This window comes from the organism of the source record quoted next, unplaced genomic scaffold (assembly GCF_019419815.1).
Source record: "Pyrus x bretschneideri cultivar Hongxiangsu unplaced genomic scaffold, Pyrus_bretschneideri_v1 Contig81, whole genome shotgun sequence".
In the NCBI taxonomy this organism is placed as follows: Eukaryota; Viridiplantae; Streptophyta; class Magnoliopsida; order Rosales; family Rosaceae; genus Pyrus; species Pyrus x bretschneideri.
Genome location: NW_025999822.1, coordinates 246,564 through 260,000, shown reverse-complemented (window position 1 = coordinate 260,000; position 13,437 = coordinate 246,564). Strand labels below are relative to the sequence as shown.

The 13,437-nt window shown below is 39.8% G+C and overlaps 1 protein-coding gene across 1 annotated transcript; it reads right to left on the bottom strand.

Moving 5' to 3' along the window:
* Nucleotides 1–5,833: 5,833 nt before the first annotated feature.
* On the bottom strand, nt 5,834–13,437 carry LOC103930382 (ATP-dependent RNA helicase DEAH13). Its single transcript, XM_009339710.3, is given in 13 exon segments — nt 5,834–6,995; nt 6,997–7,722; nt 8,213–9,430; nt 9,516–9,560; nt 9,562–9,630; nt 10,314–10,544; nt 10,651–10,896; nt 11,307–11,903; nt 11,990–12,050; nt 12,149–12,198; nt 12,296–12,370; nt 12,452–12,529; nt 12,629–13,437. Coding segments are annotated over 13 exon segments (4,218 nt in total). The 5' UTR covers nt 12,716–13,437; the 3' UTR covers nt 5,834–6,260.

Here is a 13,437-nt window from a genome sequence, read left to right as displayed (position 1 = left end):
CTCTTCATCCTGGTTTCCCCAATAGGAGCTGTTGGATCTAATTCTGAAATTTCGCGGCATATCGACTTCACCTTGTGAAAGTACTGGGCAATCGTCATGTCGCGTTGTACCATCGATAACAGCTCATTCTCGAGAAGTTGCAATTTTGTATCGTTCCTCTTCGAAAAGAGTGTAACAAAAGTGTCCCATGCTTCCTTTGGCGTTTTAGCATCCCGAATGTGCTCTAGCATTTCTTCTTCTATTATGGTCTTTAAGGCAAACATTGATTTGTCTGCTTTAATTTTCCACTTCCGCAAGACGCCGTTAGCATCTTCCGCTGCCGGTTGTGTAACTGCACTACCACTGACAACCTCCCACAAGTCTTGACCTTGAAGGTAAGACTCTATACACGTTGCCCACGTGTTATAGTTTTGGTTGTTGAGCTTCTTGATTCTTCCAACAACTTGAAGATCACCCATCGTATCGGCAAGACTTTGACTACACCGAACAAGCTTGAGTGACTACCGTGCAGAGTAATACACTACTCTCGACACAAAGAAGCTCCCTCTCAAGGTTTGTGATAACCCCAGCAATAATTTCAAGAAATCTTTTCTGATGTGGAAGATCAGTCAAAACTGCAACCACAGAGCATACTCGGAATTTCAAGAGACTTTACAACCAATGCTCTACCAAGAACGATCCTTGACCGACTTGGCTCTGATACCAATTGTTGAATAAGAAGAGTATCCAAGATAACTCTAATGATCCCAAGAATTTGAAAATAGAGCACACTCTTAAAGAAAGCTCACAAAACAAACTAATTAGCAAAGCTTTTCTTATTTAGCTCTAGGCTTTGTTTTTCCTTGGATGATATACAATGCTTGGGGACTTGGGTATTTATAGCAAACCAAATGAAAGCTACACCACACACTTAATTAAACTAAGATTATTTACTACCTCACAAAACCCATTAATTGCACCTAATTTTTTCTACTCAATCATACCTAACATTACCTAACTTTGCAATTGTAAGCAATTACATCATCAAACTAGATATGGAGTTGGACTTTAGATTGGGTTGTGGATTACTTATGGTTTTGGGCTGACATTGATTCTCAACAGGCTGCAGAAGAGTACCGACGGTAACAGTGGCCAGGCCCCGTTTCCAGCTCTTCCTGCAGGTTGAGCAGCCGATGCCTTACTTATCCACTGTACTTCATATGTTTCCGTGCCACTTGAGGAATTGTAGTTCTTCACTTCTTTTCCAGTATCGACAACATACTTTATCCCAGGTAGAGTTAAACAGGTTTCAGCCACATTAGTGGCCACAACAACAAGACGTTTTCCTTCCTTGACTTCTTAAAATACACGAAGTTGAGCTGCCGCAGGCAGCATTGCATAAAGGGGGAGAACATGCAATACGCCAGGAGAATTATTATCATCAAACCCACTCTTCCTATTACAGTTTAATTAAAAAAAATGCAAAATGAAACTTACCCATTTTCTTTGTTCCTATGCATTGGTTTTAATTTTCGAACACATAGAGATGAATCGGAGCAGTGGCCAACAAATATTTTGACACTAATTTCTAGTCCAGATTAAAAAAAGTTGGAAAAAGAACAAATTTTGAACGAGGTTGGCCGAGAGTTAAAGGTGATCCTGATTCCTGAGCAAAGGTTAGCCGTATCATGGCATTCATCCCAAAACTGGACTCTCGATGGTGCCTTCGGTCACGTCTCTCTTAGTCAACTGTTGTTGGCTTGTGTGAGGTTCAAACCAACCACTTAGGGAACCTCACTAGTCCCCTAATGGATCATTTTCACGCCTATGACAAATTCTATATAAAGGCATATACATTTTAACTGTTTCTTAGCCAAAGAACGTTTTTGATTCATACTGTTGGAAAAGCCGTAAATTGGAACCACACCAGTGTGACACGGTCTTACTTGTCTTTCTTGATAATAGGGACACCGCAGTAATTCTACGCTTGTGTAGACATCGCTCTCGTTTCCCTCATCAAACTGGATTTATATTTGTATTATTGGGTTTTTCTTGTCTAAAAGATAATTATAGCGATCGGACAGGTCCAGAAAGAATTGAGTCAGAACCGATCATGTCCTAGCCGAAGCTAAATGCCCAACATAAATATAAAAGGAAAATAAAAACTGACTTTTTTTTTTTTTTTTGGAACACAATCAAAACTAACTTTTAAAACCATAACTTCCCATTTTTCTTTCTTGGTTCTAAGTTTTGGGGTGTGGGACGCTCGTTTCTGGGTCAAAAGCTTTAAATTGTGGGTTGACGCCTTTGTCGCCTGAGACATCTGTGGGCTTCTGCGGTGTCAAAAGAACTTAAGAATTGCTATACCAATACACATGTAAGTGCTGTAAGTTAATCATTACAATGTCGTGGAAAATGAGGGGGAAGGAGCTGGAACATGTAGACCAAGAAGGTAGAAAATAGAAGTTCGTGGTGTAAGAGCAACCATACAAGTTCTATAGGAAACTAGCCAAGAACATAAGAATTAACCAACTAAATCACAACTGTTGCATCAAGTATGTCCTATATATACAAATACTGAAGTATTCTCAACAATACATACCTGCAGACTGCTTATGAAGTCTTTCCCATGTGTGCTGTCAGAAGACAGCAGATGGTGCTGCTGTATGTGTGGCGTGCTGTCACTTGTATTTTGAATTGTAAAGTTGTATGGTGCAGTGTATATAGCAAAGCCTTTCCGTAAGGCCTGAGATATGAAATTGATTTGAAATGCTACTGTGTTTCTTAGTTTAACACATACATGGATGAAGAAGCCATGGACGAATCTACACACAACCTTCTCCTCTCTGCAAAACTCAATGCTCTCCAAGTTATAGGTAATTGGAACAATAAGAGCGTGCTTTGTGAGAGCAGGGACTTGTGATTTTATACTACAAGACCTGGATCGCCCTATAACAATCCCACAAGGAATACAAGACCAAATCCTTGTACAAGTATGAGTTATATTCTTAAGCTTATCAACACAGAGTTTCAATCCTAACTAAAGTCGAATTAACTCTCATAAACATATTAAGACTTCTTTATAGCAATCTGAGACAACAAGGATTATTACCAAACCGTATGAATCATACTCATACTCTAACACGTGGTTCATGTTTCTGTAGAAAGCGCTAGCCGTTGTGTGAGGAGAAGAGAGAACCCAAATAGAAGATTTGATGGAGGTGAGGGAAGTGGTTCGGAAAGCAAGATGTGCTATGAGTCAGGTATGAGTTTTTAAGGACCTGTTTAGTATTCAATTCAAATACTCTTTTTATAACTCAAATACAAGGTTTGAGTTCCAAACTCCAATTTGGTTGGCCTATTTTTAAAAGCTAAATTCAAGAATACCTTAAAAACAAAGGAAAACTAATGAAAAGTCTTCAAAAACTTTAATTTTAATGAAAACAACAAAATAAATGTGTAAGTGAATAGTATCAGGAGTGACTTTTAAGGTAAAAATGTCATGTTCATAAAAAGTAAACAGTACTAAGAGTGTTTATTCCCCAAAAAACAATGCCTATTTGATAAAAACACGAAAAGTATGTCTATTTGATAAAAACACAAAGTGTGTGCCTATTTGATAAAAACACAAAAAGTGTGTTTTAAAAGTTTTTAAACACCAATTAAAAAGGGCTTCAGCAACATCAAAGATACAAACCACAAAACTCCACAACCGATCCTCTCTCTCCCGTCTTCCACTTCTCTGTCATCTCTCTCCTCTTCCGTTTTTCTCTCATCTCTCTCCTCTTCCGCTTCTCTCTCATCTCTCTCATCTCTCTCATCTCCCTCCTCTCTTCATGATCTTCGCTGCCACGACTTTCCTAGTTTTCCTATTTTGATCTTCGCTGCCACGACTTTCCTAGTTTTCCTATTTTAAGATCTAAAACAGTGTCTGAGTATAGTACCAAACAATTTGCTATATTTTGACATGTTTAGCATCTTGACTATTGTAATTTGGCACCTGTCCCTTCTGTGGACTCGGGAGAGGAACTCCTTGCGAATGGGGTTCCATCGATCTACATGGATTCCAGGGTTCCATCCCGGACTCAGTAAAATCTATATTTCGCCCAAAACTGGATGGGATACAGAGTATAAGGAGTGGAAGTTGACGGTAAACAAAGATGAATATTCGATAGTCGATTGGATATCACCTATACTGCAGGGATGAGACATTTGATTCTAGAATTGGTAAGAAAACATCTGTAGTGCCTTTACAAATGTCTCATCTTGCGTATAGATGATATCCAGTCGACTATCGGATCTTCTTTTATGTTTACTGTCAACTTCCACTCCTTCAACTCTATATACCATGCAGTTTTGGGCGAAATATCGATTTTACTGAGTTTGGGATGTAACCCTTGAATCCATGTAGATTGAACTTCTGCACGAGGTAAAGATGGGACCTCATGCGCAATGAGTTCCTTTCGCGAGGCCACGGAAGGGATGCGTGCCAAATTACAATAGTCGGGATGCTAAACATGTCAAAAATCAAAATAGAGCAAATTAACAAATAAGCTGAAATAAAACATACACAAAAATTCAGGAGTAGAATGCATTTAGAAGAGGAGGTGCGGATTTGAAAAGCTTACATGGATTCATTTTAATGTGGAAGTTGGAGTCGTTTGTACATAAAGCGGAATACAAGTAATCTCAAAGAAGTGTGGCCTTGCACACCATGAAATTTGGTATTTCCAATACAAATTTGTTGTAGTTTGGTAAGGTGCTGCCTACCTTCAATCCAATGATTATATGCTTTCTCCGTCAACTGATTCAAAAGAAGAGGGAGAAGGATAAAAAAAAATCTTTTGTTATTGTTATATAGTAGTTGAGGCGAATAAAAGAAGTAAAGAGATAAACGTATAACATGAACTCTGTAACATGATTTCAAAAATAAAAACTTTTGGACTTCAATTTCTGCATCCTTGGTCTTTCAATGACATTGTAATGAATAATTTACGACACTTCCGTTTGTATTCGTATGGCAATTCATCTCAGACCGCACAATCTCACGTGCGTCGTGGACGACATAGGTGTTGACCCACAATTTAAAGCTTTAGAGCCAGAAAGAAGCGTCCCACGCTCCAAAACTTAGAACCAGAAAGAAAAATGGAAAAAGTTATGGCTTTAAAAGTTCGTTTTTTTTCTTTCTTTCTTTTATATTTATTTGGGCATTCAGCTTCGGCTAGGACATAGCCAGTTCTAACCTCACTTCATTTTGGACCGATCCGACTGCTAAAACTATTCGTTTAAACAAAAAAAAAACCCAATAATACAAATAAAAATTCGGAATAATTTAAATTGGGGAAATAGTTTAGGAGAATAAATTCTACACAAGCGTATAATTACTCTGATGTCCCTACAACCAAGTGAGACCATATCACACGTTGTGGTATGAGCCAAAGGCTCTCCGCTTCTTTTGGCGAAATGCGCACGCCTTCATATAGAGTTTGTCATATGCGTGAAGATGATCCATTAGGGCATCATATGAAACTCTGTTGGATACTCGGTTGTACACACAAATGGCCTATTTGAAACAAGATTAGCCTAGTTGAGTGCCTCTTAGACCATCAATAAGTATCTAGTGTTGATGCAAAATGCAAAATCCAAACAGGTGCGAAGCAATCCAAGAACAAACATCATCCACCGGACCCTCCAACAGTGGAGACAAACTTCGATCGATCTGTTAGGATTGAGCGCGGCTGCGGGTTTTGGTATCAGAGACTGATGGACAGCTAAATATCCAGCCACCGACGTTTCAGCCTCCAACTCTTTCGCTTGAAACGAACAGTAAATAAATAAAAAAGGTTCAAAACACTAAGTATAATGGCCATAGATAATTCTGGAAATAATTTCTTACCCGTTTTGTACAGAAAGAATAAAGATTGAAGATTAGACATTGAGATCGTACACAAAAAACTTATCAAACTTATCAGACGGCTCTACGTTAGCCTGATTAGGCATCAAATATAAGTGAACCCTTGAATTACCTTTTAAAAATTGCTTCTTCACCACCTCAGTTAATTGTCCAGAAAAGAACAATAATTGGTAAACCAACTGCACATATGCACTATATAAACCGAATTGTTCAAGTAGCTTGCGAACGAATGTGGAGCGGAAATCCATACGGTTTCTGATCCTGATCATTCCATTCCTTCTTCTGGTCATTTTTCACATTTTCACAGAATCATGGCATGTAGAAAGAAACAATGTCAGTATGCTGGCCAAACTCCCAAACCAGCACTTCAACTTTTCACTTTTACTCTCCTCGACGTCTTGGGGAATCGTTCTTCAGGCTCTAAAAGAACTTCAATGTGCATTTGCGACCAAAGAGTTTCAAAATACTTGCAGCGGAAACTCTCTTGAAACCAGTCTAGGATTTCTGTTTTCAATTCACTGGGATTCTCCTTCCAGACCTTTCTTAACATAGCACAACTGTCTATCTTCTTCATTCTCAGCTTGGCCAAAAGATTCCCTACCCGTGCTTGACCTGCTGCCTCTGGCCTTAAAACAGTAGCAGGAGGGGCGGCCATGGACTCGAGAACAGATCTTAAACATGGCAACACCTGGCCGTTCAGCAAACCATAAGCAAAAACAGACACTCGGTCTTTATAGCCTTCAATTGGATCAGTATGTAGTGGAAGCTCCCATAAATGAGGACCAAAGGCTGGAATGACATAATGTAATACTCGGTCAGTTAGAGGCTCATAGTAAGGTTTGGTATCCATTGGGGGTGCCGAGAAAGTGCACAGAGACCGACCATACTCAACAAGCCATTCTGTTTTAACACTAGTAACACCATGCATGTAAGGACGTCTTGTCTGTATTAACTCGCTGTATACCAGATACTCAGGGGCTGAATTAGAAACAGATGACCAACGGTGGAGAAACACTGTATCTTTAAGCATGCAGGCTTGATATCGAACTGCATGGACTTTTCTATCTCCTTCAGATGACCCTGAACTTCCTCTAATGCGTTTAGGCAACCCTATCTGCCCAACCAGCACATATAGCTTGGCGTAGGAGCTCTTCCTCATACAACGAAAGAGGGTTCTTACTGTGGGAAACCCTCCAAACATGTTCAACATCTTCCCTACTTCCAAAAGTCCATGACAAGTCATTCTCGCCACCAGAAACACCACTTTGATTAAAGACAAGCTGGAGTAGTTGCTTTCTCAGCTTGGACATTTCCTCCATTGTTTTCGGGTGTAGACCATTGGCATTACAGAATTCCACTGGCCTCTCTGCAAGTTCATAGCACTGCAAAGCAAAAGCTACGGACAGAGCATCACTGCTGGGATTAGAAAATTTTTCCCGGAACATTTTCACAGTTTCTTTTAGTTTCTTCCTCCCCAACTTCCCTAGCTTGTCTTTAACTTTAATGTTCCCGTTCTCATTCAAGTCATGGCTTTCTTTGTGGCTATCTTCAAACTGCCTGACAAAAGGATTTGACAAACTCAAAGCAGCAGCTGCTGCAACTGCGTATGCTAGCACTAAATTAGCTCCAGAACTCTTCTTCTTACTCAAGACTTGAATAACAGTAAGGAGCATCCTAGAGTGGCGAGGACTCATGGGGTAATGAGCCATGGCCCTCCCTAGAGGTGTCAGTCTTCCATCTTTGTCGAGTGCTTGAAGAATCTTCAAGCACCGCTCTGCTTCATCCAAGGCAGCACCATCTGGAGGAGTTGGAAATGGAAAATTGGATACCTGGATGCCCAAAAAACAAGGTCATATCATATAGTATAACACCAGTCCAGATGTAAAAGACGAAGTATAAATAAGACCATATAAAACATTATTAGCAAATAGCATCGTGATTAAAAAAAAAAATTAATCTATTTTCAGGTGAAATAAAACACTGCCTAAAACCTAGTAAGAACCATCCAAAACCATGAACACAAAAAGATGGATGATACATCTACACCCAGTAATATACCACACGGTCCACACCTAACCGCATGAGGTCAGTATTGTCAATTTTACGCATAGTCAGGAGAATGAACATGAAAATCTTGTGAGGTTAAATCATATGTCCACCCCACAAATCAAGTTACTGGAAGAAAACTTCAAAATGTTTTATGGTCTTGGGGATCAGTATATGTTGACCCCCACTGTTGTAAATTGTTAACATGAAAACAAGACAGCTAGAAGATTATACGAGATATAGTCCCAACAGCAAAACACATTTCGCACCTACCTTATCAATATTCATGGATTTCATGAGAAGGACAACACCGTCCACAGGGACCTTAGATATTTCAGCCAGAGAAAAGTCAGGAAATATGTTACTATATGCTGCAGAAGAATACAGACGGTAACAGTGACCAGGCCCCGTTCTTCCAGCTCTTCCTGCACGTTGAGCAGCCGATGCCTTACTTATCCACTGTACTTCATATGTTTCCATGCCACTTGAGGAATTGTAGTTCTTCACTTTCTCTTTTCCGGTATCGACAACATACTTTATCCCAGGTATAGTTAGAGAGGTTTCAGCCACATTAGTGGCCACAACAACAAGACGTTCTCCTTCCTTGACTTCTTCAAATACGCGAAGTTGAGCGGCCGCAGGCAGCATTGCATAAAGAGGGAGAACATGCAATGTGCCAGGAGAATTATTATCTTCAAACCCACTATTTTTTCCCGTGCAAGAGTCTACAATATCTGAAATAGGTTCTTTTGCATCAGAGTTGGAGTTTAAAGAAGTTTTTCCAGCTAAAGCTTCAAAAGCGGCCTTCAGTGAAGCAATTCCCCCCTCCTCTCCTAAAACTTCAGCAACATTACTATCACTTTCAGGGATATCATGGAACAATGAGCCCCCATCGTCGCCAAAACTTTCCAGTTCGCTCCCTGTTTCTGAATCATACGAGGCATCCAACTCATCCTCGTCTATATCATACTGATCTTCATCAAAAGAGCTAAATCTATCAGTTTGATGGCCCGCTGAACTTCCATGAACCTCAAACGCTTCATTAATCTCCTTCATGTCTATTTCCTCAGCAGAATTTATTTCAGAAACTTCACTGGCATCACTCCTGGTATCCCCTTTAGATGTTTTTATACTCGGTGCCTTTGAAGCTCTACGTAGTTTTTGACACAAGTATTCTACTTCCCTCTGCCCAGTGACAAAGACGAGTATGGCCCCGCGTGGCAGCCTCTTGTGAATAGCCAAGACTTTTTTATATGCTTGCTCAATATAATCCTTTTCCTTAGTTCTCTTTGAGAAGTGAATGGATACAGGAAATTGTCTGGTGGGAACTTCTATAACCGGTGGGGGATCATGAAAAAGCTTTTTACCAGAAATGAAGTCTTCCACTCGCAAGGTGGCACTCATCAGAACAAGTTTCAATGGAAATATCCGTTGATCAGGACTTATTGTTCTTCCCAAATGCATTTCCATTTGCTGCTCTGCATATCTTTCCTGCCACCATATGCAAATCAGTACAATAAAAGGGTCAAAAACCTTGACTAAAAAATTCTTGGCAATAAACATTCTTGAATTTCACCTCACGAGTACGAATTACACGTGAAAGCATTCCAATAAGTATGTCAGGTGTTCAAGCTCCGCTCATGAGCCTCATCAAGAATTATGACAGAGTATCGCTTCAACAAAAAGTCATTCTGTATAAAAAAGAGATTCCTTTAACTACACCGAACATACATAGCTAAATTAGCTATACTCCAAAATTGCATAAATGTGACAGTAAAAAAATAGGTTGAAAATAGATCCCAAGAAGTAACGGACAATTCCTGTACACTTGAGAAAGGGGAAGAACCAAAACCATTACAACTTCAGTTCAGGGTTGAATAAAAGTGGCCCATTTGAGCATCTTCATGCAAAAGTAAATTGTGCAAATACTATTCAATACTCTAGTAATTCCATCCTCATGGTTCAATAGTATGTATATAAATATATAATATACATGCATAGACATCATGATACTGCAACTTGACATTAATGGCTTCATTCTTATCCTTCGTTGGCTCTTTGATAAGATGAGAGAAACAAACAAGGAATGTGAGTGAGGAGAAGGGGGTGTTATTTTCAAGGAAAAAAAAAAAAAAAAGGAACGATATTGTTGGTCTGATTCCATCATCTAAAACCATCTATTTATCCTGTTCCCTTCAAAACTAATCCTACACACAAATGTCGTAACATTATGTGCAAATAGTTTGGCCCAGAAAGCCTAATCACTCACACACACACACACACACAGAGGATAAGTATAGCGAAACAGTGATTGTTTGATGCACAGTTATTTAGATCATGATATGCATTAGAAAAAACTGCTTAGCTATTGAACCTGAAGTTCCCGTAGTAATATTCCATCGGTCATGAATTTGATGGAGCAACTTTCACCAATCCTTTTGTCATACCTAACTTGAAACCCAACCTCTTTACCTAAATGAAGACCAAGCTCATATGCCACACGCTTAGCAGTAGCAAGGACTGCAACACGGCGAGGTTGAGTAACACCAATTATACCACTTCGTGCAGAAGAGGAGCTAGAACCAAAGCCAGCTTCAAAAAGAAACTGCAATATGTGAACCAAAATGTAGAAATTAGGAGAGTAAAGGAAATTAAGACCAAGCATACACAGTAACGATAAATATAAAAACAATAATATGGCAATAACCTACCTGAGGAACTTGGGTGGTTTTACCACAGCCAGTCTCTCCACATATAATAACAGTGGAATTGTCATTAACAGCCTCCATTACCTCCTGCTCCATCATTATTATAGGAAGATCCTTCCTTGTGTTTTCAACTTCCTCAGGCCTTGATACATGCACTATGGTTGGGGAAATAAGAGGCCTCGGTGCAGGAGAAATTGATGATTTACTCACCCTGCTGATGTTTGCTTTTGGCATCTCTTTTACGTGGTCCTGTCCAAACCCATCCCCAAGTACAGTTAGTTGGTAGCAGTCATATACAAATGAATGTCACTCAGAAGATATATAAAAAAACCATAATACCACAGTTCTTACTACTGTTAAACAGTAAAGTATAGCATGTTGATTGTGTTTTGGCACATTGTTAGTCTGCTACTCTTACTACTTATCCAAAATCCAATGTCATATCGGATTGCTCATAGGACGTTATTTGTTTATTCCTGTTTTTATTTTCTATTGAGGAGGGAATATCGTAACAATAGAATATATGCCCAAAAGACCAACTAAAGTTTCCTTTTTAAAATGCATCAACCAATAATGGGAGGATGTAATCGGTAAGCCAAATGAATAACATGAAGAAAAGATACTTTGACAAACTCATAATATAATGAAGAGAAACATACCATCTTCGATTTTTCACTATCACCATTCACACATGAAGGGGGAGAAATGTTTGTGTCTTGTTGCAAAGACATGTCAAGTTTGTTGCTAATAGCATTTTCAATAACTGACGAGGAAGCAGCAGTTCCGCTATTGATGCCTTGCCCTCTGCCACAAGGTCGCAAAGACATGTCAAGTTTGTTGCTATTAGCATTTTCAATAACTGACGAGGAAGCAGCAGTTCCGTTATTGATGCCTTGCCCTCTGCCACAAGGTCGCAAAGACATGTCAAGTTTGTTGCTAATAGCATTTTCAATAACTGACGAGGAAGCAGCAGTTCCGCTATTGATGCCTTGCCCTCTGCCACAAACTTGACCTTGAGAGGAGTCCAATGAAAAAGTTGTCTTCTTTTGGATTTCTTTTTGTAATATCTTCGACTGCACCTGATCATTCTTGCCAATATCCCGCCATGATTGGGTTTTTTCTACCTCAGGTTCACTTTCACTACAAGTATGGTCACTATCTATCTTGTTAAATGGATGGGGGTCAGTCACGAAAGCTTCAAAGCCAGCTTTGGAAAATAGTACGCCCTTTTGACATTTCTCCTTTTTAGACTCAACCTAAAAGCATAGTGATTAAACAGAATGAAACTCCTATTAAGAATAAAGAAATGAATCAAAATTTGTTTAAATTGGCAAATACAAACCTTGCCAATGTTATTCGAAGACTGCAGAAGAGAATACACAGTCTCTGGAAGCTTGTATTTCCTGATAAACGTAAACAACACAAAATTAATTTCATCAAACCCCATCTAGATATCAAGCAAAAAGAGGGGAGGGAGCAAGGAAGGTATATATAGACATACTCTAAGGCCTCAATGCTTTTGGAGATTGAAAGGGCTTTTTCCTTCTCATCCTGGAGAATTAAAAAACAGCAAACCATTCCAAATCCAAATCCAATTAAGAGAAAACCGAAACAAAACGAATGTGCATGGATAGATAGACCAACACACCTCCAACTTCTTCAGCTTCCTCTGCTGGGATTTGCTAACCGTTGGTGCTTTTGTTTTATTGGGTTTTCCACACTCCTAGGGTAAAATCAAATTAAGCGAAGAACGAAACAAATATCAAAACGAAACGAAAACGCACAGACAGATAGACCAACGAACCTCCAACTTCTTGAGCCTCCTCCGCTGGGATTTGCTAACCGTTGGTGCTTTTCTTCTTTTACTGGGTTTTCCACACTCCTAGGGTAAAATCAAATACGATTCAGAAACAAATTAAATGGAATTCATTGACAGAAAAGATGAAAGCGGTGATATCAGTAAATTAATTTCAGTTTTCACCTGATTGGTGCCCTTCCTTTTGTTTCTCTTAGCTGGCAATACGAGGGCGTTGCTATCACCCCCGCCATCTCCCAAGCAAAGTTCCATCGTTGGTTCGTCGATTTACCTTCCGGCCTCTGCTTCACGTCACAGCCCCAGAACGGTCGAACAGGCTGCCGTCGCCGATTCGATGTTCAACTGACAGGGTTTAGGGTTCAAGTAGCCATGTCAATAATCATAGTTCCCACAAACCATAAACCCTAAAACCCTGGCCGCCCCTACTTTTAGCGCGTGTTTACGTGTTGTAATCAGAATCAAAAGTCGGAGTATGATTCGGATACAGGTATTCTTGCATTTAGTAAAATTTGGAGGAATTAAAATGGGTGCGGTCCACTTGAAAAATGGAATTGGATTCCTGATTTTGGAAGAATAGTATTCCTGAGGTAGGAGGTGGGAGGTGAGACAAACGGAATTCGGAATACAACATTTCTACCTATTATAACCCCAGCTAATTCCTAAAACTCCAATCTGCCATTGAAATCAACAGACCCAGACGGGCCAGACCTCTCCGCCTGCCTCCCTTTCACCTCCCTTGCATTTACACCCGAATCAACCAATCCCAAGAACCCTAGGACGTCTTTATATATCGTAAAGCTCTGGTTCTTCTATGGTCGTGGCGTCGTGGTCATGTGGGGATGGAGGAGTGGGAGAGATGGAGCTGCAAGAAATGATAATGAAGGATGCGCATAAAATAAAACGTTGGGGTGGGAGGGAGAGGGTAGTGGCGGTGGTGGTGTCGGCTGGGGAGGATTAACGAAGGGTTTCTCTCT